General features: G+C 43.6%; 9 protein-coding genes across 9 annotated transcripts; 5 read left to right on the top strand and 4 right to left on the bottom strand.

Moving 5' to 3' along the window:
• Positions 1 to 434: 434 nt before the first annotated feature.
• K450DRAFT_226297 (uncharacterized protein) lies at positions 435 to 998 on the bottom strand. The gene has a single exon (XM_051586526.1). It carries the CDS (start codon positions 956 to 958, stop codon positions 629 to 631), a length of 330 nt encoding a protein of 109 aa, XP_051447650.1. The 5' UTR covers positions 959 to 998; the 3' UTR covers positions 435 to 628.
• Positions 999 to 1,437: 439 nt separating this feature from the next.
• On the top strand, positions 1,438 to 2,745 carry K450DRAFT_226291 (uncharacterized protein). Its single transcript, XM_051586525.1, has one exon. It carries the CDS (start codon positions 1,545 to 1,547, stop codon positions 2,553 to 2,555), a length of 1,011 nt encoding a protein of 336 aa, XP_051447649.1. The 5' UTR covers positions 1,438 to 1,544; the 3' UTR covers positions 2,556 to 2,745.
• Positions 2,699 to 4,969, bottom strand: K450DRAFT_226290 (uncharacterized protein). Its single transcript, XM_051586524.1, has one exon. The coding sequence runs from the start codon at positions 4,676 to 4,678 to the stop codon at positions 2,936 to 2,938; it is 1,743 nt and encodes a 580-aa protein (XP_051447648.1). The 5' UTR covers positions 4,679 to 4,969; the 3' UTR covers positions 2,699 to 2,935.
• Positions 4,970 to 7,081: 2,112 nt separating this feature from the next.
• On the bottom strand, positions 7,082 to 8,965 carry K450DRAFT_226287 (uncharacterized protein). Its single transcript, XM_051586523.1, has one exon. It carries the CDS (start codon positions 8,867 to 8,869, stop codon positions 7,211 to 7,213), a length of 1,659 nt encoding a protein of 552 aa, XP_051447647.1. The 5' UTR covers positions 8,870 to 8,965; the 3' UTR covers positions 7,082 to 7,210.
• A 390-nt stretch (positions 8,966 to 9,355) lies between these two features.
• K450DRAFT_226286 (uncharacterized protein) lies at positions 9,356 to 10,983 on the top strand. Its single transcript, XM_051586522.1, has one exon. The coding sequence runs from the start codon at positions 9,392 to 9,394 to the stop codon at positions 10,691 to 10,693; it is 1,302 nt and encodes a 433-aa protein (XP_051447646.1). The 5' UTR covers positions 9,356 to 9,391; the 3' UTR covers positions 10,694 to 10,983.
• A 1,641-nt stretch (positions 10,984 to 12,624) lies between these two features.
• K450DRAFT_226283 (uncharacterized protein) lies at positions 12,625 to 14,605 on the top strand. The gene is made up of 3 exons (XM_051586521.1): positions 12,625 to 12,798; positions 12,864 to 13,364; positions 13,436 to 14,605. The coding sequence occupies exons 1-3, from the start codon at positions 12,660 to 12,662 to the stop codon at positions 14,491 to 14,493; spliced, it is 1,698 nt and encodes a 565-aa protein (XP_051447645.1). The 5' UTR covers positions 12,625 to 12,659; the 3' UTR covers positions 14,494 to 14,605.
• Positions 14,606 to 15,158: 553 nt separating this feature from the next.
• Positions 15,159 to 18,825, top strand: K450DRAFT_226279 (uncharacterized protein). Its single transcript, XM_051586520.1, has one exon. The coding sequence runs from the start codon at positions 15,378 to 15,380 to the stop codon at positions 18,540 to 18,542; it is 3,165 nt and encodes a 1,054-aa protein (XP_051447644.1). The 5' UTR covers positions 15,159 to 15,377; the 3' UTR covers positions 18,543 to 18,825.
• Positions 18,648 to 20,858, bottom strand: K450DRAFT_226245 (uncharacterized protein). The gene is made up of 4 exons (XM_051586519.1): positions 19,642 to 20,858; positions 19,455 to 19,575; positions 19,114 to 19,388; positions 18,648 to 19,037 (listed from the first exon to the last, which is right to left on the bottom strand). The coding sequence occupies exons 1-4, from the start codon at positions 20,640 to 20,642 to the stop codon at positions 18,905 to 18,907; spliced, it is 1,530 nt and encodes a 509-aa protein (XP_051447643.1). The 5' UTR covers positions 20,643 to 20,858; the 3' UTR covers positions 18,648 to 18,904.
• A 350-nt stretch (positions 20,859 to 21,208) lies between these two features.
• On the top strand, positions 21,209 to 22,194 carry K450DRAFT_226239 (uncharacterized protein). Its single transcript, XM_051586518.1, has 4 exons — positions 21,209 to 21,373; positions 21,455 to 21,683; positions 21,756 to 21,949; positions 21,991 to 22,194. Exons 1-4 carry the CDS (start codon positions 21,252 to 21,254, stop codon positions 22,100 to 22,102), a joined length of 657 nt encoding a protein of 218 aa, XP_051447642.1. The 5' UTR covers positions 21,209 to 21,251; the 3' UTR covers positions 22,103 to 22,194.
• Positions 22,195 to 23,018: the final 824 nt, after the last annotated feature.

Genomic DNA, 23,018 nt, shown 5'->3' with positions numbered 1-23,018 from the left:
GCGCGAGAAAGAGGTCACAGTTACGTATCCTTTATCAACTGTGGCTCTCAAATAGTGGAACATTTTCGAAGTAGTCATAGCTTGTCTATTTTGACCGCCATCGGTGTTAGATTGGAGCATGAACGCTTGGATGCGAGGCTTAGAGTGTTGCTGGTGTGTCGGACAGAACCGACTAGTTTGGTGTATCTGTGCTCTTGGAGCTTTCCGTTCCACAAAGCAAATGTCCAGTCACCGAAATAAATAGCTAAAGGAACAAATGTTACTACCTCAGGGAATTTTTCCCCCCTCAATTATAGATGATAATATACAGTGTTGGTTTCCCGGTGCTAAAATGTCCAGCGCAGGACCTAACTACAATGCAACAATTTGTTACGAACAAGTAAAAAAAACAGAAAAAGCGACAGTTATCGATTATCTTTGTCCGTCATTCAACCTTTAACTTGTAGAAAACTGCTTTGATCTTTATGACCTCATGATGCCACATTATTTGCGATTGACTGGTTCCAAGACGTAAGATATCAATTGCGAGGCAAAAATCCTAGTTCTGGTTCTATGGTGCAAGTGCATCTTCCTGATAGCGGAAGTTCTAAGAGAGCTTATGCTCTATTTGATCTTGTGGCCATAAGTATTATCTCTTAGTATGTGGGATTGTTTCGATATGAGGCTCTTTAGAAAGTAAGTCAAACATAAAAGTTAGTGTAATGAGAGAGAAGAGAAGATTCACTGCATCAAATGCCTTGTAAATAAAACAGCTTACCGCGATCCTACACAACCTACGAAAGTGCTTCAATTTCACGCAAAAAGTGGTCAATGCGCGCCATAGCCATTTCGAACACTTTGACATGCAAATGTCAGTTTGATACGCCAGTCCAACGGTGTATCCCAAAGTTAGTATCCAAAGTGAGAGTGCCAATAAGATTGGTACTCTCACGGTAATCCAGGAACGATGATTATGCATATCCACTGATTTAGCATTTCATCTGAACGGTCGCCGTTAGAGATGGTCTTAGCGGTAGTGGCCTTGGGAGTAGCTGTGATGGTAGTGAGTGTTTATATGATAACCAGTGTTACCAAGCCAAGTAGGTAATAGCCATGGCAATTATTTTCGAATATGAGTCACTGAGAACCTACCTTGTTTGAAAAATGAGCCAAGCCGTTGAGATTTTCTTGCAGCTTACTGTCCGATCGTTAGCACGCCCTTACCGCAGTCAATCTCTACCATCAAATATCCGCCAAACGCAGATGCAGGGTCCGCTCGATCAAGCGGGATAACATGGGAGCAGGCCACCAGTAGCATTACAGGCTGTTTTTTGACGATGCAGCTTGGCATCAAGAAGCTAGCAAGAAGTCGATGGATCAGTTTACCTACATGATCTTGCTTAGATCTTCCTTAGATCTTCACTTATGAAGCTTATGGGCGGGCTGTGGATCTAAAAATCTTGGCATCAATACATATCTACCTTGTTGACAACCATGTGGAAAGTTACCACGAGCGTAAATTTGCATGAAGTGGAGATGTGCTGCGGTCAAAGGCGTAATTGAAAATGAATTATCCTTTACCCACGGGAGTTCCAGGGTATTTAAGGGTGGCAAAATTTTGGATTGTGAGAGATATTGGTTCCTGTTGGCCTCAGTTGATAAACAATATGACTTCAAAAACCGTCCTCGTCACTGCTGCAACCGGAACAGTGGGTAAATTACTGGTGCGTGTTCTATTGGAGGAACAGTGGAATGTTCACGCTTTGGTAAGATCCCAAGATTCAGAAGTCTCTCAAGAGCTTCATGCGTTGGGTGTAAAGGTTTTCAAGGGTGATTTTAATGACTTGAATTCCATCAGGACCGCCGCACAAGGGGTTGAAGGTGTGTTTGTTAACGCTGTACCCACCATGGGATCGACCATGGAAGTGACCCACGTAGAAAATGTCATCACCGCTTGCAAGGACGCTGGTGTAAACACTGCTGTTTATATGAGCGCTTATATGGTGGAGCGTAGAAAGGAAATCCCAGGCTATGATCCAAAGACATCTGTATTCGAGAACAAGGCCACGGCTGAAGAGAGGATTGCGAACGCTGGATTCAAATATTGGACTGTAGTCAGACCATGTACCTTCATGGACAATTTTTTCGGCAGAATATCAGCTATTCAGTTTCCTCATCTTCAAAAGGAACATGTGCTTGTAGCCACATTGAAAGAATCTACCAAGATTCCGCTGGTTGATAGCTTAGTGATTGCAAAGTTCTGTCAGGCTGCGCTTTCTGACCCAGAGCAATACAACGAAAAAATCATTGATCTAGCACCTGAGGCACTTACATTGCCTGAAATTGCGGAGAAAGTTACTCGAAACATCGGTATCGAAGCCAAGGCTGAGTGTCTATCTTTTGAGGACGCAAAAAACAGAGGTTGTTTTCCACCTATACTTGGTTTATGGGAAGCTTTCAATCTACTTCAGCCGAGCGATACAAGGGATCAACTACAAGAATATCAAATTAAGCTCAACACCTTTGACGACTACCTTCAGCGCAACAAGCAGAGTGTCATGGCCTACTTTGGTTAAAAGGAGACGAAGCCAGCTGAAGTTGAGCTGTAGTAATAATCGACCATATATGAAATAAAAATTACTATGATTTTGTTTGTGAATCTTGAATCACGGGCGGTGCCCATCCGCTGAATGTTACAGTCATACGAGAATTAATATGGAGGTAGGTTTTGAATATGCTTTGATTAGTTGATTTATTAAGGAATGGATGGTGGTATGTCCACGATGAATATTGTAACGGGTGGAAAGGCTGGCTGTCGACAACAGCAATCACCATAATGTCCAATTTTTGAAATTTTTATTTTTCCCCTGTTGATACCACTGACCATCATGTTAAACTACTTTAGCTATGTAGACCTAGGGTTCGCCATTTGCTAAACAATCTCCGCCTAATGATCTTATATGTCGTGTAATCCATTGTCGGCGTCTTCTACAATGATTGCTTCTAATGTTGGACTGCTTTGTGCACTAGAACGCTGTTGGTTCAAAGACTGAGTTTTCAGTCCTTCCAGAAATTCTTTGAATTTTTGTATGTTGTTATGCAGCTCACTGTTCACATCTACGGTGTCGAGGGTATTTTTTGCACCGGCGATGGCCTTTTGCAGACGCTCGCTGAATGGGCTTCCGATCTGATTACACTCACTCTGGTTGCCTTCAGATTGAAGGGATATATTTTGTTCATTCTTAAGGCGTTTGTTCTTCACTTTGTCGGATACGGCTTTCAATGCTGTCTTCCAGTCTGCTGACTTTGCGAGTAGATTGGTATATATTTCTATGAAATCGTCACCTTCTAGGTCTACCAAAAACGCCAAAGTTAGCAAAACTTGAGTTCTATCGCCTTGCAACGTCAGGACATGCTTTGCACCGCAATTATCTCGAACTATTTGTCGCTGCGCTTCAGTGACATCAATGTATGAATAACATGCATTTGCTATCCAACCAACGAGCAGGGACGCTAGAAATATGATTTGACCAGCAAGAGTTCCTTGAGGCGTGATGAGAATTTGTGCCAAGAACAGCAGTTGCATCGACATACATGCCAAACCAGTCCAGAGTTCAGAGAAAATGGTATTTGTACTTTCAGTGGGTTCTGTACTTGGACGTTTGGTGCATATGGTACTGTTACGGGTGACTTGCAGTTTTGTCTTTGCAATATTGTTCATCATATCCTCGGTTCCAAACACAGCCATAAAGGTGTTTTCTGTATCATGTGCAAAGATACCGTGCCCAGGAGGTGTATCCAGGGATGACACTTTGTGCTTCACTACTTCGATTTTGCACGATCGGAGGGAAGTAACAAATAAGAAGTTACACACTAGACTTGCCAAAATAATAGATAGAATCCACCAGTCTCTGATACGACCCAGAATAGCAAGGAAGACCAAGTCCACGACCAGAGCAACCACGCCGTACATTGCTTTTTTAATGCTTGGAGATATCTTATAGAAATCAGTAGTAACCCAAGACTTTGGACTCGGAGTTTCATTTGAATGGTTGCTTGACGACTGCTCATCTTTACTCTGTTCCCCTACTGTGAATATGTGAACTAAGGCTGGCGTCCCATTTTCCAGTTGCTCATCCTTTTTAGGCAAAGAATCCTGACCAGGCTGCGTACGTTCAGTTTCAAGATCGAGTGGTTTGAATACAATGAGCTTGTCCTCAGCAATGATTTTGTCTACATCCGCCACCAAGCAGTCAGGTATGTTACTATGCGGTCGACATTTTGTAAAGGATTCTAGTCCGTAGAATTGATAATTTGAGATGGAATGTAGCCTGAAAGCCTCGGACAAGTCGACGCGTTCTCCAGGGAAGCAGGCCTTCCAAACCTTTCCTTCCAAAGTTCTTCCGAAATACTTTGCTACTGCGTACGCTCCAGGTGAAGCATACCAACCTGTCCAACCAATATTGCCTGTACTGAATGCCGCAACTGTAGCTGAAACAGCTTCATCACCACCGAGAAATCCGGCTACACCGGACAAATCCAAGTTAAAATCAGGGTCCCAGGTTTCTAAAACATCAAGTGATGCTGCTCGTACCGACAGATACTTGGTTACGACGTAGTTGGCAATAGTGTAAACCAGACTCGGCAAAACTACGTCGGAGGCACGGATTGGCGCTTTCCTGCTGCTGAACTGATGCATGTTCGAAACCAATTCCAACTGTGATATCTAATGAATATGGCTCTTCGACCACGAAAAGAAGAGCTGTTCTGGGCAAAATGGGAGAAGCCACGACTGAAATCAAACAAGCAAGATTGGGTTTTGCGATGTAACACGACACAGGAGTTTGCACTCTAACAACTGTACTACAACGTTTTTAGTTGCCAATTTGCCAAGCTACCACTGCGTACCCATATTACAAGCTTAAGCTTTGCACCAGGGGTTTATCCTTCATGTCTTGGTGGATCTCATTATGATCTATACTGGGTTGTAGATCGCTCAGAGAAACTGAAGTGACTAAAGCTTACTCCAGCAAAGACGTTGGTGGTCCATTATGGCGGGTAACACCAAGCAAACAAATATACTTGATGAGGCGCATGCCTACCATCTTTATCACCACTCATGCCAGGATTGGGGAGGATACAAGGTTAGCAGCAGAAGAAAAGTCGAGGTATGTGTGTATCTGTTATAGACTCTGTGGTATGAGTACGAGATTCTCGCAATAAATGTTCTTCCTATGATTTCCTGTTATACCTACTCATATTGCAATAAATGCCAATGCAATCATAGATGATGAATCTTTAGGATGGTGATGGTGTATGGTATTTTGTCGTATACTGACATTGCTGTGACTGAGTCCTGGCTCTGAATCCCAAACCTTGCCATTCGCTTGTGGCACAAAGGAACTGCGCTTGTAGTCAGCCGAGTACCATGCGTTCTCATACCAGTAAACATAAGGAAACACGCCTTTTATCCTGTTCCTTTCGAAATTGATCGCCCGCAATTACAACACGCAACAATGCGCAGGTCAATATTCTTAAGAGTTCATCTCAGAGCACTTTGCAAAGTTGAACCGTTCCTTTGTAGATCAGCTATGGATTGCCGCTAGAATGTCTATACACATCAGTATCATCATCACAATCCATAGCCATAGAAATTCAAGAAGTAAAATGTGGTTCCAGATCAGTCAAACATAGAGGCAAAAAATCACAGTATCCGATCGCGATTTGCCATAAATAGATTAGGCAAGCCTGGGAGAGCGAGAAGGTTTTGAGCCTCAACGACCAACTTGAGCAATACAGAATCTGAAATTTTGTGATCATCTCGATATCACTGTCTGCGGAGACAATTACATAATTTTGTAATATGCTTTGGTTTCCACTGATTACTGCATTGGATCTAAGTGTACGAAGATAGAGTTTAACATGTCTGTAAATAATCAAAGCGAACGTATCCGTAAATTGAATTGAAGGGGCTTGAAATAGAGAATGTTAAGTCTAGCAATCAATAAAGTGTTGTTGGCTAGAAAGTACGAAGTGAATCTCATGATCTTTCTGCGATATTGGCAGTTCAGTTGGTCTCGCAATTGAGATTTTCGTCACAATCAGCGATGTTATCAGCCACAGATTGTTCTCCATGACGATGAATGGTTACAGTGAAAATCGTTGTGGAGAAAAATCTGTGGTCACTTGATTGATCAATATTACTGCTGCTGCAAACAGGTTGGTATACATGACCGCACCCTTCATCAGACCAATATTCAAATATTTTACAGTCGAATAATCTATTGCCTGCGACGCGAAGCGAACAAATTTGTAGCCACTTTCTTCAATTGATCGACCGCAGGTTGCCACAAATGATGAGCATATTCCCTTACTTGATTTTGTGCAAATGGTGACGCCTTTCTGTTCAAAGCAGTGTAACAGTATCGGCTTTAGTTGGGGGGTTCGAACATGCGGTTCTTCAAGATTGTTGACAAAGTTTAAAACACGCGGTTTCTCCAAAGAAGTAATCAAAATACTGCGCAGGTCAATAGTTTCCATTTCTTACTAACATCAGCCCGCTGACCAGCCTGAAAGTAAGTTTGTTCTTATCGGATGAGAGCTGCCTTCAAAGCTATCATCAACCGCATGGAATTACCTATATGCATTTGCTGCTGACAGATGCGAGCTCATGGAAACTTCCAATTTACTCGCAGCCGTGACAAAAGCACCATACGGTGACAGGCATTTCGAGGGACCGTGCATCCAACTGTTCCGCACGAACTGCAGCAGGTATGCTCAGCTTCACTTGTCAAAATGAAAAAATGATTTGGCGGTTTGGGGTTGGTGACCCCCTAACCAAAAAATGTAGGGTAAGTTCCATGCTCTATAATGTCTAGGCTTGCTCTATTAGCTTTTCAATAGCTGAGCATTGTTGAATTTAATTTACAATGTCAAATGAGATGCAATTCTGGTGAGCATCACAAGTGCCTCTATGCAATGAACTGTTAAAGGATGTATGTGCTCGAAAGTGAACTTTCTATTGACCATACTGCTTTCCTTCTCAATTCAACGAATCCATCCTGTATAATTAAATATATTTTATTACGTTAGTTTTTTTGATACACGTTTGTTACAGTATGTATGTGGCAATGGTTAGGTACAAAAGATTGTATAGAGAAGAAATGTTTGATGGCAAAATATACTCGAAGCAAGAGACAAAGAAAGAGTTTAAAACTCGATATATAAAAATTTAAGCTGCAGAAGCAGCGGGAGAATCTGTACGATTTTCTTGACTGGATTCCGGAGGATTGGTTTGATTGAGCTCAGGAGGAGTGTTTTGATCAAGTTCAATATAATTACTTTGATCAAGACCAGCAAGATTACCTTGATCAAGTGCAGCACGATTGTTCGCATTGGTTTGGGCAAGCTTTCTCAAGAATTCGGTGATATGATTCATCTCCTTCAGTTCATGGGCAGTCTTCCAGGCGTTTTGAAGATCAATTCCTACATGAGAGTTCATTACTTCTTTGCTTACGATTAGACGCTTCGATGTAACGGAATCAGCAATGCAGGTCATGGCACTTTTCCAAGCGTCGCTGTCTCCAAGCAGTGGAGGATATACGCCTCTCAAGCATACATCTTCCATTCGAGCCAGAATAGCCAATGTCAAAAATACTGAGGTTCGGTTACCCCGTAGAACCGCTACAGCTTTAGCTCCACAGTTTTCCTTTACAATTTGACGCTGTGCCTTGGTTGCATCCAAAGAAGAGTAATATGCATTTGAAAACCAACCAATTAGCAAAGAGGCGAGAAAGAAGATCTGTCCCATGAGGCTTGCTTGAGCGGGAATAATAAGCTGAGCCAGGAACAGCATGTACATGGTTATACAGCAAATACCAAGCTTGAAATTGGAAGATTTTCGTTTCGGCCCCACCTCAAGCCTGGTCTTGGTGATGCTGTTGACAGAAATTTCGTCTCCGAAAATGGCCATGATTACATTATTATCTTTGTGAGAGAAAATGCCATGTCCAGGAGGGATGGTTTTGGGTTCTTTGATGTTGTGCTTTTTCACAGTAATCTTGCAAGAACTCACGGTTCCCATAAACAGAAAGTTAACCAGCATTCCAAGAATAATAATAGAGAAGGCAAACCAGTCATTCATGAGGGCAAGAACAACACAAATACCAGCATTGAGTAAAGATGCGCAGAGACCAACTATCATATGGATTCGATTAGGTGTGACATTGACTTCATCTCCGTTCTGCCAGCCGTTTTCCGCGGTGAAAATGTACATTAGACAGTCTGTTCCACGTTCGCCTTTCTTTGTGATGTTGTGAATTCTTCCCTTGAATTCTTTGAGATCGATATTACTGGGTTGACCTTTAGCGACCAATTCTTCGTTGTCCTTAATCTTTTGCAGGAGCTTTTCATTAATTAAGCAATCCGGAATATTGCTAAAGGGCGGGAGCTGCGATCCGGACTTTATCCCGTAATAATGGAACTTCGAAGGACCATGCAATCTGAAGGCGGTAGCTAGATCAGTGCGGTCACCTGGAAAAACCCCATTCCACCAAGAGCCATGTAAGGTCCGTCCAAAAAACTTCGCTACCACGTAAGCGCCAGGAGTAGGGTATCCGCCCACAAACCAGGAGTTCCCGGTAGTATATGCTGCTATGGTAGCAGCCACGGCTTCGTCTCCGCCCACGATAGCGGCGACACCAGACAGATCCAAGGTGAAATTAGGTGGATCCCAAGAAGCTGTCGGTAGTATAGGAGCAGCATCCACGAACATATACTTGTTTGTCATATATGTTATGATAATATAAAGAGAAAAATACGATACATGAAATAAGAGGCCAACAACTCTCTCGGTGAATGACCGTGCTGTAAGTTGAGATCTTAATGGCATAGAGCAAGTAGTGAAAGAGGAAGCAATGTAGACAACGGTGAAGATATAGAAAAAGAAGAGCAAAAGAAAAAAAAGAAGCCAAGAAATTTAAAACGGATGGTTCGTTATTGTGCTGAACCTTTGCTGCCGCTCTCTCTTGCGATTTATTGAAGCCACTTGATTGATTCGTGTACTACCATCAGTGCAACGTAAACATCGTATACTTTTGGCGGTAAACGGAACTTCCTTACTCTGCTACATTTTCAAGTTCAGAATGGAAGCTCAGCACTTGTGCGATCTAGACTGCTTGATCACCCATTTGGGTGGTGATGTGGGGGAGAGAAGAACTCTATACCACCTTCTAGAAACCAAGGGGCTGAGATGGGGGTTTGTTGACAAAGGTAATCCTTTTACAGCGCGCAGTTACATCGGATGACTTTTCGGGTCAGAAAATCCAACATAAATACCTATTCATTTTAATTATTCCCCAGTCATTGTAACTTAGGCAGTAGCTCCAAGAACCGCTTTAGACTTGAAAAAAAAATGATGACATTGGCTGAACGTCTTACGGATTGGGAGCCGAAGGTTTATTTGGATTTACCTTTGGTCCTGATCATACTCTTATTTCAATCATCGTTGGATGGCATTACCTCTGCCGTTCTGGCTGGCTCCAAGAACAGACTTTTCGCTTATTCTATCACCGGACTATATGTCAGTGCACAGAAAATTGGGAGGACTCTTCCTGGTAGACTATGGACAAGTTTCTTTCCCGGCAAACGAGAGAGTTTAGCAACTGTGCTAGATCTAGCCCAGAGCTCTCAATACGTATTTTATGGCCTTTTATCCGGAACACAAATGAAGCCCTATAGCAATATTCCTGATTTATTGCAGAAAGACAATAGTGATCAACGCAACGTTATCAGAATCAACAGTCAACGTAGCAGTACGCAATGTACTGTCGATGTTTATCATGTAAAAGGAGGATACCAAAATGGAGATGTCATACAAAATACTTTCACCCATCATCAGACATTCATTTCGCTTGTCGCGTCGGTGGCAACCATTTGCATCCACTGTGTCATATACTACATTGGAGACTTCTACGCCTTTGCTGTCATGTCACTCCTAAGCGCTTGTACTTTTGCGTTGACAAAAGCGCTTTCGTCAGGTGGTTTGAAGGTTTCGAAATATGCGTCCACCAATGTCGACATACCTGTTGGTCTAGGACTTTTATCAAACGGCAGTAATCATCTTAAACTTTTAGTTGGAGAAGAGAACGATGTAAACTGTATCACCAAAACGAAACTTGAATTAAAGCCAAAATCATCAACTTCACTTGGTGTTATATGCGTCTCGATTCACATTCTTACGCTTGCTCAGCTATTTGTTATACCCCAAGCTTTACCAGCTACGCAAGCACTTCTGTTGCTATCGTATCTTATCGGTTACATTGCAAATTTTCTCTATTCTTCATATGATTTGAACGACACAGTAGGAAGGTTGATCCAAACAGAAAGCGGAACGAAATATGTTACTACTATTGTCGCAAACAACAGAGCTGCTGCTTTATCGGCAGTATCTCTACTAACAGGTGCTGTCAATGAGGATGTCTATCAAAGTCTATTAGCAAAGGAAACGGAATGGAATCGTTGGATATTACAGTTGAAGCAGGTGGCTGCCAAAACGTCTGATCAATGGAGATCTGAGTTGCAGTTCACCAAACATACGAAATATACTATGGATATTGAGGCTGCTATTGAAGGGGTAGTGTTTGCCATTTCACAAGATGAAAGCCTGCATTCCTTTCAGAAGTACTCTCATGCCACTGTCAACCAAAGTGCATAGAAATGAAATATTTGATCATAATGACAGCTAGGAAATGCAAATTGGTGCGGAATAATCAGAAAATTTCGCGAGTGTCGATACAACCGACGATCCGACATATGAAACTCAAGTCTCCATGCCAACACAGAGAACTTGTTATATATTCAATCATTACAGTAAAGCATAAGCTATCATTATCATTTTGAGATAAACATCGAATCTTTAGGACAAAGTTTTCATATTCTATAGCATAAGATAGCTCAGTTACATTCAGTCCCAATAACATTTATACCATCATGTTCAATCGCAAACCATTTGTATGTACTATAACTATGCAACATGATGATGGATTTCCTCCAACCTTTACTCCTGAAACAGCTTTCAATCGATTTGGTCAGAAAGTATGAGAGGTAAGTAGAGCCATTTATACAGCCCTTTCCATCACTGGAACTCAGCAATGCAAAAGTTTGACTTCTAATCACAAGTGTTTACAATCTATAAATAACAAAATAACTTTACATAGATCGTCATCGTTCCTTCCATGACATCCTGTGTGAACTAAGCTTTTCTCATAATACGATGCATTGGCAAATTTTATCGTAGGGTGGTTGTTACTTGTACTAAACTTCTCACGGAAAATTCGGCCGCGCGCGCTTTCAAAGGAGCATCGAACTAAATTTTGCGCGGAGAGCAACAACCTACACAAATTTTGTCAGGGACTAGATGGTTACCAGCGTATTTACAATTGCCTCAGCTTCCTCACTAGCATAGACAGCCATTCGAAATAGGCTTGTTCTCCTTGCCATGTTTTTCTACAAAATGGCGTTTGAATTTTGGTAATGCAGTCAATGCCAGGCATTGGCGATTAAGGCGGAGGAAGTCAGTTGAATTTTTTTTTTTGATTTTGGGATAGTCAAAAATACGGAAATCAGGTTATATCATACTGTTTTCCAATACCACAGGGATCTTAGCACTATGTTATGTACTACTTTGTTCTTCGCTACTACTTCATACCGGTAAGCAAAGAATTTTTGGGTTGTCATTTTAGGTTCTGACTGTCTGGTCCGTTCAAAGGAAAGTGAGAGTTCCCGGGATATTCAGGAGGAAATTGCATGGTTTGTCAAAATTGCCATATAGAGGAGGATTTTCATTCGTTGATTCCACAAGCAAGTAGGGCTCAGAGTTATTCAGAGACACAGCAAAGCCATTCCAACAGAAAATTCTTCTAATGATCATTACCCAATTCTTAAACCTGCATGAAAACCTTGGCTTAACCTATCTCGAGGCTGAAGAAAAGGATGAATAACTGACTGCCGACTATGAAGAAGTTGAGCCCATTGCGACAAAGATGGTAGGGATATAGACGTCACTGCTACCGGTGGCGCCTGGCACTTAGTTACTGACCTTGGAGAAGTGCCGACGACCATATTAGTAAGAATGAAGTATACGATAAACCCACAGATTTGAACATAAAGTTTGTTGCCCACATTTTCGGGAGGGCTTATCAACTGTAAACAGTGACGCTGCAGGCAACATTCTTAACTTTCGGTGACCTGAGTTGGGAGTCGTACGTGACCAGCTAGGATTAATAAATACATTTACCAGGGTTTACCATGGATAGAAGGAAATTAAAGGATCTGCATAGGAGACTGAACTCCTGAAAGTGTTGTCATAGACATATTGCTAAATCAATGTTAGCGCGCTATGTGACCCTACATCCAAAAAACTTCAGTAGAATGGAATCTGAAGTGCACAGAGGATAAGGGAAAATGCGGGATTCAGTAAACAATGCGATCATCGCGGGTGGCTGATTGCTTTACGAACAATTGAGCGCGAGCCCTAAGCGAAGCTGTTATGGTTTCATTTGATATTCCGTTTATGGAAATGCCCAATCATTATAGCGGCCGCAAAAATCTAAAAAAAAAAAAAGGTGGTAGCAAGCCATCAATATCCCAGCAGCGACTGTTATCTCTCTTCTCATCTCGCCATGGCTCCCGATTACCAACGTCTGGGCCGAGGAGGTGACTTCACCGGGATGGCTCTGAAATACCAGTGTGCAAAGGCATTGACCGTCCTTAGCATGGCTGCCATTGTCATCTTGGCTTTTTCATCCATGTTCTATACAGGTATGCCATTTGTAGAGATGGTCACGGCAGAGCAGACAATGTCAATAACCATTTTCTCCATACAGGCCATACAGATATACAATATGCTGAAGATAACGATGTTGCATACTCAGTACCAGACCACAAAAGTGATGCCGATAAACCTGTTGAAGCAGGCACCGGTGACTATGAAATGCCAGCAACCCAAGGCAAATGTACCCTACCTTCATCACTGGCTCTACCAAAATCTGAAGATGGCAGTTACACTCCTACCTCCCCTCATTACACTATATTGGATATTCTATCTGCTGTGCCTGAAGATGATTATGACCAGTACTGCCAAGGATGGCGTGTACTAAACTCAGCTAACCCCCCTTATAAGTACAACCTCAACGGAGAATGTGGCAACTGGCAGAATAGTTATATCGCCCTTCACAAGAAGCGCCTAGAACAGTTGGAGGCTTTGCAAACGCACAGTTATGACATGTTGCGAGAGCAAGACAAGCCTCAATACATTGTATACAAGTGTATTCAAGTGGCCACCAATGGTAACCGTGGTTGTGGAGGATTAGCTGATCGCATGAGTGGTAAGTGGCCCATCATTTTCCAGGATGACCATTGATCTGGATACTCATTAAATTACTTTTTGGTGAGATAGGCATGATTTCTACTTTCTTCCATGCCTTAATGACCGATAAAGCCTATTTTGCTTACTGGGACGGTGAAAATCCATTTTCATTGGATATTTTGTTCGAAAAGCCTCACATCAACTGGCACTATGATATGGATACCATGGAAGAACTATTCACCAACCCACCCGACGATGCATACCTTACCAATGAACATGTCGATTTGCTCAATGCTAAATGGGCTACCATGGAAACCAAAATCTTCCCCGAGGGCCGAACTCAAAATCTTTCAGACTTGTGGCCAAGCTCGTTGGTTGAAGTTCGATCCAACCGAGGTTATATCATTCACACTTTTGAATCTTCTGATATTTATCCCGACATTTTGCACAAAATGGGTCTCACGCCTGAAAATGCCTTTGGTTGCTTAACCGACTTTCTATTCAAGCCTACCATTGGCTCCCGACGATTTATCGATGCCTACAAGAACTTATTAGAACTTGACAGCATCTTCAGTGTCGGCATTCAAATCAGAACAGGAGACAACCAAATCGTCAACCCCCAGGATGATGAACTTACGGTTGACAGCTATTCCTACTTCTTGACCTGCGCTAATCAACTCACCGAAGCTTATCGCAAGCCTCACCACAAGCGAGTGATCTACTTCCTGATCACCGACTCGTCCAAGCTCCGAGATGAAATGATGGCTTTGAACGACGATCCAGCTATGCAGCTTAAATACTTAGGCAACGAAGACGCCACAATCTTGACCACCGGCTTACCCATTGAACATCTTGAACCCAATCAAGTGGCCAAGTATATTAATATTACCGAACCACATATTGAAACGGAGGAAGAGAAGGTGGCTGGAATCAACAGTGCTGTGATTGAAAACTGGCTCCTAGCTAGCACCACCTATCGTGTTATCAGCCCACAAGGCTATGGTAAGCTTGCTGCATTCCACAGTAACGTTGACAGAGCTACCTACAGCATGCCTCGTCCGGACCGAAAAGACAAAGCTCCCAATTGCGGCAACCCTCATGCTGCCATTTCGTTTGCCGATCTCAGTCGCTTATGGAGCTTAGGATAAAATTACAACGCATATAGAAAACGACCTCACCCAACCAACTCATTATCACCATTCAATAATAAACCCAAGCCAAAACATCGGAAAAGTGTGTCTCGTTTAGGGAAGTCGTGTGATCCCATTACTCAGTGCTCCAAAGACTATGATTTTTTTAAAGCTGAGGAAGGAGGGTTTATTATGGCTGTTTAAGCTGGTATGGCTGTTTGAGCTGATAGGTTGCTTAAGCTGAACCGCAGTATTCACGGTTGTTTCAATTCATTGTGATTGGTACTGTAGCTAATAGAGACGACGGGCGTTCAGTTTAATTGGCTCGTACCCCGTCCGAACCATACCAATCTGGAGAGTGTACCGGTCACTAAAATTACTTGCTTTGCTTTGAGGGTTTCGGCGAAACAGCTCTAATTGGATTGTCACATACAGTGGACCAACATAGATTTGTAAGCAATAGCGATTGAAGCTCTCTCTATGATAACCGACCCCCTCCCATGAAAGCTCTCCTTCACACACGGTACACATGACTTCCGCCACCCAATCACCGTCTGTATTTGTTCCGTGTGCTGGGTGTAATGATAGGGTTTTCCCCCAAACCGAAAGGCTTTCATGAAAGCATATCACAGACATTTAAGCTACGGGCCCAAAGTACTTGTTTTTCTGAGACAGTGTGGGGGGAGGGAAGTAAGCCAGTACAAGTTTTTCAAAGACCAAAATTTGACGTCACTGGCTTAGAGCGGCTTCGATTGATCCAGGCTGTGACGTCTCAAGTTAATCAGATAATGCAATATGATTGGTTGCAACGGCAACGAAAAATTTTTAAAATATAATTTTTTTTTTCGTCCCCTGGACGTACTTCTTTACTTTTTCCCCCCTTTCCTACTCCCTCCCTCGCCATGCCTGCCGTCGCTAACAACACTCAGGCTTCCGAAATCCCTACCAAGAAGATGGCCGCCTTGTCCATCTCCACTAACCCCGGCGAGGTCGAGTCCAAGCAGGTTCAGGAGCTTCTCCAAAAGCTCACTGCTGCTTCTGCCGATGCTGACCGTTACTCTGCCGCCGAGGAGTTGGCCAGCTTTATCAACACTCACGGCGTCCTTTCTCTTAAGCTTTATGGTATCTTGGATGCCATCACTGCTAACTTGAACAACAAGAAGGCCCCTGCTGCTCGTCAAGCTGGTGTTGCCTTGATCAAGGCTCTTACCCACAAGAGCGTTGACCGTCAAGCTGAGCCTTTCTTGCTTAACTTCCTTCCCCAACTTCTTGAGCTCCAAGCTGACAAGCAAGTCGCTGTCAAGAACGATGCTGCTGAGGCTGCCAAGGATCTTATCAAGACTGTCTCTCCCTTCGCTGTTCTTACCATGATCCCTGCTATTTTGGAAGGTCTTACCAACTCCAAGAAGTGGCCCACCAAGTTCCTTACCTTGACCATCATTGATGAGCTCGTTAAGGTTGCTCCCAAGCAAGTCCACTCCTGCATTCCCCAGATTGTTCCCTCCATCTCTGACTGCATGTGGGATACCAAGGCTGAGGTCAAGAAGGCTGCCACTGCCACCATGGGCAATGTCTGCTCCCTCGCTGACAACAAGGATATTGAACGTTTCATTCCCGCTGTCATTGCTTGTATCAACAAGCCTGAGAACGTCCCTGAGACCATTCACTTGCTCGGTGCCACCACTTTCGTCCAGGAAGTCGACTCTGCTACCTTGTCCATCATGGTTCCCCTTTTGGCCCGTGGTTTGAACGAGCGTGCTACTCCCATCAAGCGCAAGTCTGCTTTGATTATTGACAACATGTCCAAGCTTGTCGATGACCCCAATGTCGCCGCTCCTTTCTTGCCTCTTCTTTTGCCCGGTCTCGAGCACACTCACGAGATCGTTGCTGATCCTGAGTGCCGTTCCGTTGTTGAGAAGGCTCTTGCCACCCTTCAACGTGTTGGTACCCCCAAGGAATGGACCAAGACCCCTGAGCAGAAGGCTGATGCCATCGTTGCCGGTCTCAAGGAACTTTTGCCTACCGAATATGATGCTTTCTTCCAGGTTGAGGTTGACTACATTGGCAAGCTCGCCATTGCCATGACCAACGTTCAAGAATTCCAAAAGAACGAATGGGTTGTCAACGTCACTCCTTATGCTGCCGCTTTCTTGTCCCAGGACGATGCCACCATTCTTGCTGACTCTTTCCTTGCCAAGTGCGAGGAGGCTGTTGCTGAGAAGGATGTTGAAGAAGATGATGATGAGGGTGAAGATCTTTGCAACTGCGAGTTCTCCCTTGCTTATGGTGCCAAGATTTTGCTTAACCGTACCTCCCTCCGTCTCAAGCGTGGTAGACGTTACGGTCTTTGCGGTGCCAACGGTTCCGGAAAGTCCACTCTTATGCGTGCTATCGCCAACGAACAAGTTGAAGGTTTCCCTCCCAAGTCTGAGCTTAAGACTGTCTATGTCGAGCACGATATTGATGGTTCCGAAGCTGATACTCCTATTGTTGACTTCGTCCTTGCTGACGAAGGTGTTGAGACCAAGGATCCCGTCACCGTCACCAAGATTCTTAAGGAATATGGTTTCTCTGATGAGATGATCTCCAGCAAGCCCATTGGTGCTCTTTCCGGTGGTTGGAAGATGAAGCTCGCTCTTGCCCGTGCTATGCTTAAGAACGCTGATATCTTGTTGCTTGACGAACCTACTAACCATTTGGATGTTGTCAACGTCGCCTGGTTGGAGAACTACCTTCTCGGTCTTAAGACTGTCACCTCCATGATCGTTTCCCACGACTCTGGTTTCCTTGACAAGTGCTGTACCGACATTATCCATTATGAAAAGAACTACAAGCTCAAGCGTTACAGAGGTAACTTGACCGAATTCGTCAAGAAGGTCCCTGAGGCTGCTTCCTACTACTCTCTCCAGGATGCTGCTTTCGCTTTCCGTTTCCCTGAACCCGGTTTCCTTGAGGGTATCAAGACCAAGGAACGTGCCATCTTGAAGATGAAGGACTGTGACTTCCAGTACCCCGGTACTGACCGCAAGCAATTGACTGGTATTACCATGCAGTGCTCTCTCTCTTCCCGTGTTGCCGTCATTGGTCCCAACGGTGCCGGAAAGTCTACTCTCATCAAGCTTTTGACTGGTGAGATGGAAGCCAACAGCGGTGTCGTCTGGAAGCATCCTAACTTGCGTATTGCCTACGTCGCTCAACACGCTTTCCACCATATTGAAAAGCACTTGGATTCCACTCCTAACCAGTATATCCAATGGCGTTACGCTACTGGTGAAGATCGTGAAGAACTCGACAAGGTTGATCGTCAAATCAACGAAGAAGAAGAGAAGGCCATGAACGCTGTCCACATCATCGATGGTGAGAAGCGTGTCGTTGAGGAGCTCGTTGGTCGTCGTAAGCTCAAGCAATCTTACGAATACGAAGTTTCTTGGGTTGGCAAGTCCTCTGTTGAGAACACCTGGATGCCCCGTCACAAGCTCGAGGAAATGGGTTTCTCCAAGAAGATCGCTGAATGCGATGCTGCTGAAGCCGCCAAGCTCGGTCTTAACCGTCCCTTGACTGCCAAGGAAATCGAAAAGCACTTGGCTGAAGTTGGTCTTGAACCCGAATTCGCCACTCACTCTCGTATCCGTGGTCTTTCTGGTGGTCAAAAGGTCAAGCTCGTCATTGGTGCTGCTATGTGGAACAAGCCCCACATGTTGGTTCTTGACGAACCTACTAATTATCTTGATCGTGACTCTCTTGGTGGTCTCGCTTCCGCCATTAAGGAATACGGTGGTGGTGTCGTTATCGTTACTCACAACCGTGAATTCTCTGAGGAACTTTGCACTGAAGTCTGGAAGGTCGACAACGGTCAGCTTATGGCTTCCGGACACAACTGGGTCACTGGTAACGGTACCACTGCTGTCGCCGAGAAGGACGAAGAGGACCAAGTCGATGCTACTGGTAACACTGTCAAGACCGTTAGAAAGGTCAAGCTTACCTCCAAGGAACTCCGAAAGAAGAAGAAGGACCGTATGGAGCGTCGCAAGCGTGGTGAGGAAGTCTGGTCAGACGAAGACGAGTAAAGCGATTATCAAGAAATCCCCATTTTGTTTTTCAAGCATAATTCTCTTTTAACTCCCATTTTCTTTTTCAAAAAAAAAAAAAGCTCAACAATCTTTGGTTCTGATCTGTACATATCCTCCTTACCACTTTATGCTAACCTCTTCATCCAACACTTCTACTTCTTCTAATTGTATCTCGAGCAATTGTTTCAAATCATCCTCCTACATCTATCGTAAAGAGTTATAAAGCACAGTTCTCTCCATGTGCGAGTAAACCTATAGAATATCAAAATATCTTTGATGGCATCCAAACCTTTTTTCGTTTTTTTAATCAGTGTGAAAATGATGGATTGGTAATCTATGAGTAGATAAAAACACGGTTGCTAATGTACACCTAGAGCATTCATCATCTCCTGCAATTCCTTCATATCGTCTTTGCGTGCTTGATCTAGTCCTAGCGTCCGAAATAATTCCATGCATTTTTTTATAGCTTTGTATGCTGCTTCGCTTTGATATCTATAGATAAAGAATAGCATTCATTATCACCGCATTCGGTTTTTTTTCTGCCCAATTGGCCTGCTACACAACTTACCCATTGAACAATAGAGTCACCAATTTGAACTGCTCGTCGGCACTCTCGATGCTCACTTGTCCGTAGTTTTGCACCACAATAGCATTGGACAGTGTACAGTATTTTGCCGCAGTATTAAAGTCCTGGCGGTGTGCGTAGAATGCTGCCAGTTCATCATACGTTGATCCAAGGCGTAAAGAGTCTTTGGGGTATAATTGTCGTTCGATGTCGAGTGCCTTGAGCAGATCATCAACTGTCCTAGCTGTATCCCGTAGCTTCTTCGCCTGTTTTTCGGTCTGCAATGGTATCGTTAGTTGTCTCATCACCCTCAAGTACGTTGCTTCATTGAAGTTGGTACATACCAAATCGATTGTAGCCCAGTCGATGGGCCGGCCGCAACTAGGGCACAATGTGTCTGATCGATATATTTTACAGTGGTCATTTCCAGAAGGACACCGATATACTTCACCTTTCCCTTGTTCGCTACAGCAAATCCATCTGTTAGCGGCATTCACCGATTTGTCTATCATTACCACCAATTCAACTCACCTTTGAAGACAAGCATGGCAATTGCACAGAAAGCAGTATTTCTCAGTAAGCTCTTTTTGGCGGTCTAAGGTGGAATGTCGCGTGGCTACTGGCCCATATGATATATTGATCTCCTTCCCTTTAAGAACCGTCTCCGAACATCGTACAGTAATTCGTGGACCGTCAAATGTCACATATGCATTTGGCGCACAGGAGTGGTTGAACATGGACGTTTGGGCATAAACAGCACTACCCACGGCTGTTTCCTGATGCTCGACCATTCCTCCTGCCGTATTGGTGCTTACTGTTGCTTTGATGGCGAATCGGTTGCATCTGATCTGAGCCATAATTTTGACCAGCAACTGCACGCTTTCCTTTGGCCAGTAAAACAGATCAGCGCAAAGTTGAGCTCCAACAGTGTAAGCCTTGATGTCACTTTCAGACATATAATCGATGTTGGAAACAAGACAGGGTATTTCTTTCCCTCCCTGGCTGAAACAAAAAGGCATTGTTCGTTGATCAAATGAGCTCTTCGTGAATGCTTTGAGAACAAGCATCATATCGCTGTCGAAAATGCCGTACAAATTGCAAATCATGGAATGCAGCCCGCTGGTCCAATTGCTTGACTCGCAGGATGTAGAGCAGTATCGATGGAAGGAGCATTGTCGGCAGGCGATAGTCGTGTTTGCACCGAGACAAAAACTACATCGTTTACCAATCCACTTTCCATCAATTTCATGAACAAATGGCTCTTCTGAAAAGATCGATGTACCTTGTTCTACGACTTTGCTGGCAACAACGTGGCGTCCCTGTATTGGTGTGGAAACCACCTCCGCATTCCGAAAGTCTTCTAAACGCGGTGGAGTCTGTATTGCTCCAACGGCAATGTGACGAATCTCTTGTGACCTCGTTGGAGTTTGCAATACTCCAACTGCAATGTGAGCTGGAGTTAATCTTCGGCGTGCATTCGTGATGTGTTGGCTGTCGCTGCTGGAGTTAACAGCGCGCTGCCATTGGTTCATGTAAGACGGTGCGATTTGTCATTTTTTTTTTCGGCGGACCATCCGGTAAGAAATTTCTCAGGTCGGTACTATCAGATTCTTGCCGCAGCCAAAAAATCAACTATTCTTACGATTCACTGGCGATTTGAGGTATATTAAGTTGATACACTATTTTAATATGCATCTTAAAGAAGCTAAGGTGCATATATGCTCATAGATCTACTTGTAACAAGCAGCGAACACAAATCATTGAAAAAGATTTTGTCGAAATTTTTGGGCGAAATTTTTGGTCCCAAAAAATTTCCAGTCACATTGTAGCCGAACAAAGGCAAATAATGTCATTCATTGAGTCTCAACAGACTCTAAGTGATTATGAAGAGACTGCTGGGATACTGAAACGATCATCGTATTTTTAGAGAGAAACGCATAGGACACAGGATGGTGTACCTTCAACTAGCGAGGATGATTCAATTAAACTGAGGAAAGCACACCGAGCTTTCGACCTCTCGCAAAAAGGAGCCTTGAAGCTTAATGTAAATTAAAACCCAAACCCAGCTCTTACCACACAGTATTTAAAGTCTCACAGATTCCAACACTGGTCTTTACGAATCTACTACTACTACAACAACCATGTCTTCTGTTCACGTTTTGGAAAACCAAGCCTTTCTTACCTACCTGTCCGGGATTTTGGACGCTCACTTTTTTGCAAAGGGTCATTCAGAGCCATTGAGAGCCTTGGAGGTTGGCTGCGGGTAAGTTGAGCGTAGTCACTCTTCATAACCGCGGAGGTACCCGCTCGCACATATTTACTAAACACTTTTATCTTATGACAGCGCTGGTCACTTTTCAAGAATCCTAAGCGCACATTATGGATCCAAGATCAAGATCACTGCTATTGACGCCAATGAGAATGTTATCAAGAAAGCAAATGAGTTGTCTGAAGGTCTCGTTGAAGGCTCCGTCACGTTCAAGCAAGCGGACTTCAACAAGTATTCGGATAGTGCGCCGTACGATGTCATTGTGTTCACCAAGTCTTTCCACCACTGTCTACCAATCAATGAGGTATGTAGATGACTTGGAAAAATGCGTTGTATTCCATTCTGCTAATGAAAATACGTGATTTTGTTTCTACAGGCTGCCAAAAATGCATGGAAGTTACTCAAGAACAATGGCCTGATCGTTGCTGAGGAACTCATCCGTGACTACCCACCTACACACACTATACAGTGGTACTTTGATCACTTTGATCCCTTGGTGGCTGCCAACGTGATTGACCCGGTCGAGACCCTCTCTTCTGGTCATTTTGGTCCTGATCCGCGAGAGCAACAACATCAAGGACATCACAGTCACGAACACCATGGCCACGAACACGCACACGGACATCATGGTCACGGACACGACCATGGACACGCACACAACCATGGACACGCACACGATCATGGACACGGACACGACCATGGACACAGCCATGGCGGCCCTGAAGCACAATTGCAGCGATTGAAAGAGTTCTGTGATCCCAAAAAGCCTGCAACTGAGAGATGGAATATCTTCTATAACGCTACTCATGGCCTACCAGAGAAGAAAGAGCTTATTGAAAGCATCGTCAATGTCTTTGGTAATGCCAATACTCGTGTGACTGATACCTTGCCTTTCATCTATCATCATTATGTCTTCTGCGGGTAAGTTTTTTAAATTTTTTCTTTATTATGAGTTACCCAATAGTCGCTCACACAATGTCTCTCAATAGCTTGAAGGATACTGAAGAAGGAAGAGCAGCTCTGACGAAGATGATCGTTGACGAAGAACATGCTGTCCGTTCCGGTGAAATCACCCCCATTGGTATGAACATTGTTGCCGAGAAAGTAGAGTAAATACGCTTTGTCTCTTTAGTCGAATAGTTCACTTCTACGTAGGTATATGATACCTCCATATCTACTATGCTATGCTGCTACGAATTACATTATGACCACTTAGCCTTAATTAAAGAAAATTTTTGAGCGGATTAGTGTGTTTCATTTGAGCCCTCAATAGATGGACGGCTGGTTACAATCATCTTGATATGATCTTTCATCCGTCCTTGATACATGTTCTGATCTGGTCGTAGTCACAAAAATGTATGCGGATATGACTCTATCGGATATAGCGGCTGTGAATTTTTTTTTACAGGGACGAACAGAGAATACTCAACAGTAAAGGTGTTCAACATATTATAGACAACCAGAGAACATCATATGTTTGAACATGAAATATATTGTTGGCTGTAGCGTGCAACACCTGCTACTTCCTCTCCACGCCATACGGGAACATTCGTAAAATCAAAAGATGTTCTCAATCTCCGGAGCGAATCAAAAGCTTTTGCTGTTGTGTGACCCCTAGCGCACAATGATGTAAATAAAA

This window comes from Umbelopsis ramanniana, assembly GCF_025399195.1.
Source record: "Umbelopsis ramanniana AG unplaced genomic scaffold K450scaffold_8, whole genome shotgun sequence".
Classification (NCBI taxonomy): Eukaryota; Fungi; Mucoromycota; class Umbelopsidomycetes; order Umbelopsidales; family Umbelopsidaceae; genus Umbelopsis; species Umbelopsis ramanniana.
This window is presented reverse-complemented; position numbering and strand designations above follow the sequence as displayed.

What these genes read in the sequence shown, in the direction of transcription:
- K450DRAFT_226297 (XM_051586526.1), bottom strand. Translation starts at nt 958, where the DNA reads ATGCATAATCATCGTTCCTGGATTACCGTGAGAGTACCAATCTTATTG.
- K450DRAFT_226291 (XM_051586525.1), top strand. Translation starts at nt 1,545, where the DNA reads ATGAATTATCCTTTACCCACGGGAGTTCCAGGGTATTTAAGGGTGGCA.
- K450DRAFT_226290 (XM_051586524.1), bottom strand. Translation starts at nt 4,678, where the DNA reads ATGCATCAGTTCAGCAGCAGGAAAGCGCCAATCCGTGCCTCCGACGTA.
- K450DRAFT_226287 (XM_051586523.1), bottom strand. Translation starts at nt 8,869, where the DNA reads ATGCCATTAAGATCTCAACTTACAGCACGGTCATTCACCGAGAGAGTT.
- K450DRAFT_226286 (XM_051586522.1), top strand. Translation starts at nt 9,392, where the DNA reads ATGATGACATTGGCTGAACGTCTTACGGATTGGGAGCCGAAGGTTTAT.
- K450DRAFT_226283 (XM_051586521.1), top strand. Translation starts at nt 12,660, where the DNA reads ATGGCTCCCGATTACCAACGTCTGGGCCGAGGAGGTGACTTCACCGGG. An exon ending in TTCATCCATGTTCTATACAG is followed by an intron (nt 12,799 to 12,863) that starts GTATGCCATTTG and finishes TTCTCCATACAG; the next exon opens with GCCATACAGATATACAATAT. An exon ending in ATTAGCTGATCGCATGAGTG is followed by an intron (nt 13,365 to 13,435) that starts GTAAGTGGCCCA and finishes TTGGTGAGATAG; the next exon opens with GCATGATTTCTACTTTCTTC.
- K450DRAFT_226279 (XM_051586520.1), top strand. Translation starts at nt 15,378, where the DNA reads ATGCCTGCCGTCGCTAACAACACTCAGGCTTCCGAAATCCCTACCAAG.
- K450DRAFT_226245 (XM_051586519.1), bottom strand. Translation starts at nt 20,642, where the DNA reads ATGAACCAATGGCAGCGCGCTGTTAACTCCAGCAGCGACAGCCAACAC. An exon ending in TGCCATGCTTGTCTTCAAAG is followed by an intron (nt 19,576 to 19,641) that starts GTGAGTTGAATT and finishes GATTTGCTGTAG; the next exon opens with CGAACAAGGGAAAGGTGAAG. An exon ending in ACTGGGCTACAATCGATTTG is followed by an intron (nt 19,389 to 19,454) that starts GTATGTACCAAC and finishes ATACCATTGCAG; the next exon opens with ACCGAAAAACAGGCGAAGAA.
- K450DRAFT_226239 (XM_051586518.1), top strand. Translation starts at nt 21,252, where the DNA reads ATGTCTTCTGTTCACGTTTTGGAAAACCAAGCCTTTCTTACCTACCTG. An exon ending in ACTGTCTACCAATCAATGAG is followed by an intron (nt 21,684 to 21,755) that starts GTATGTAGATGA and finishes TTGTTTCTACAG; the next exon opens with GCTGCCAAAAATGCATGGAA. An exon ending in CCTGATCCGCGAGAGCAACA is followed by an intron (nt 21,950 to 21,990) that starts ACATCAAGGACA and finishes ATGGCCACGAAC; the next exon opens with ACGCACACGGACATCATGGT.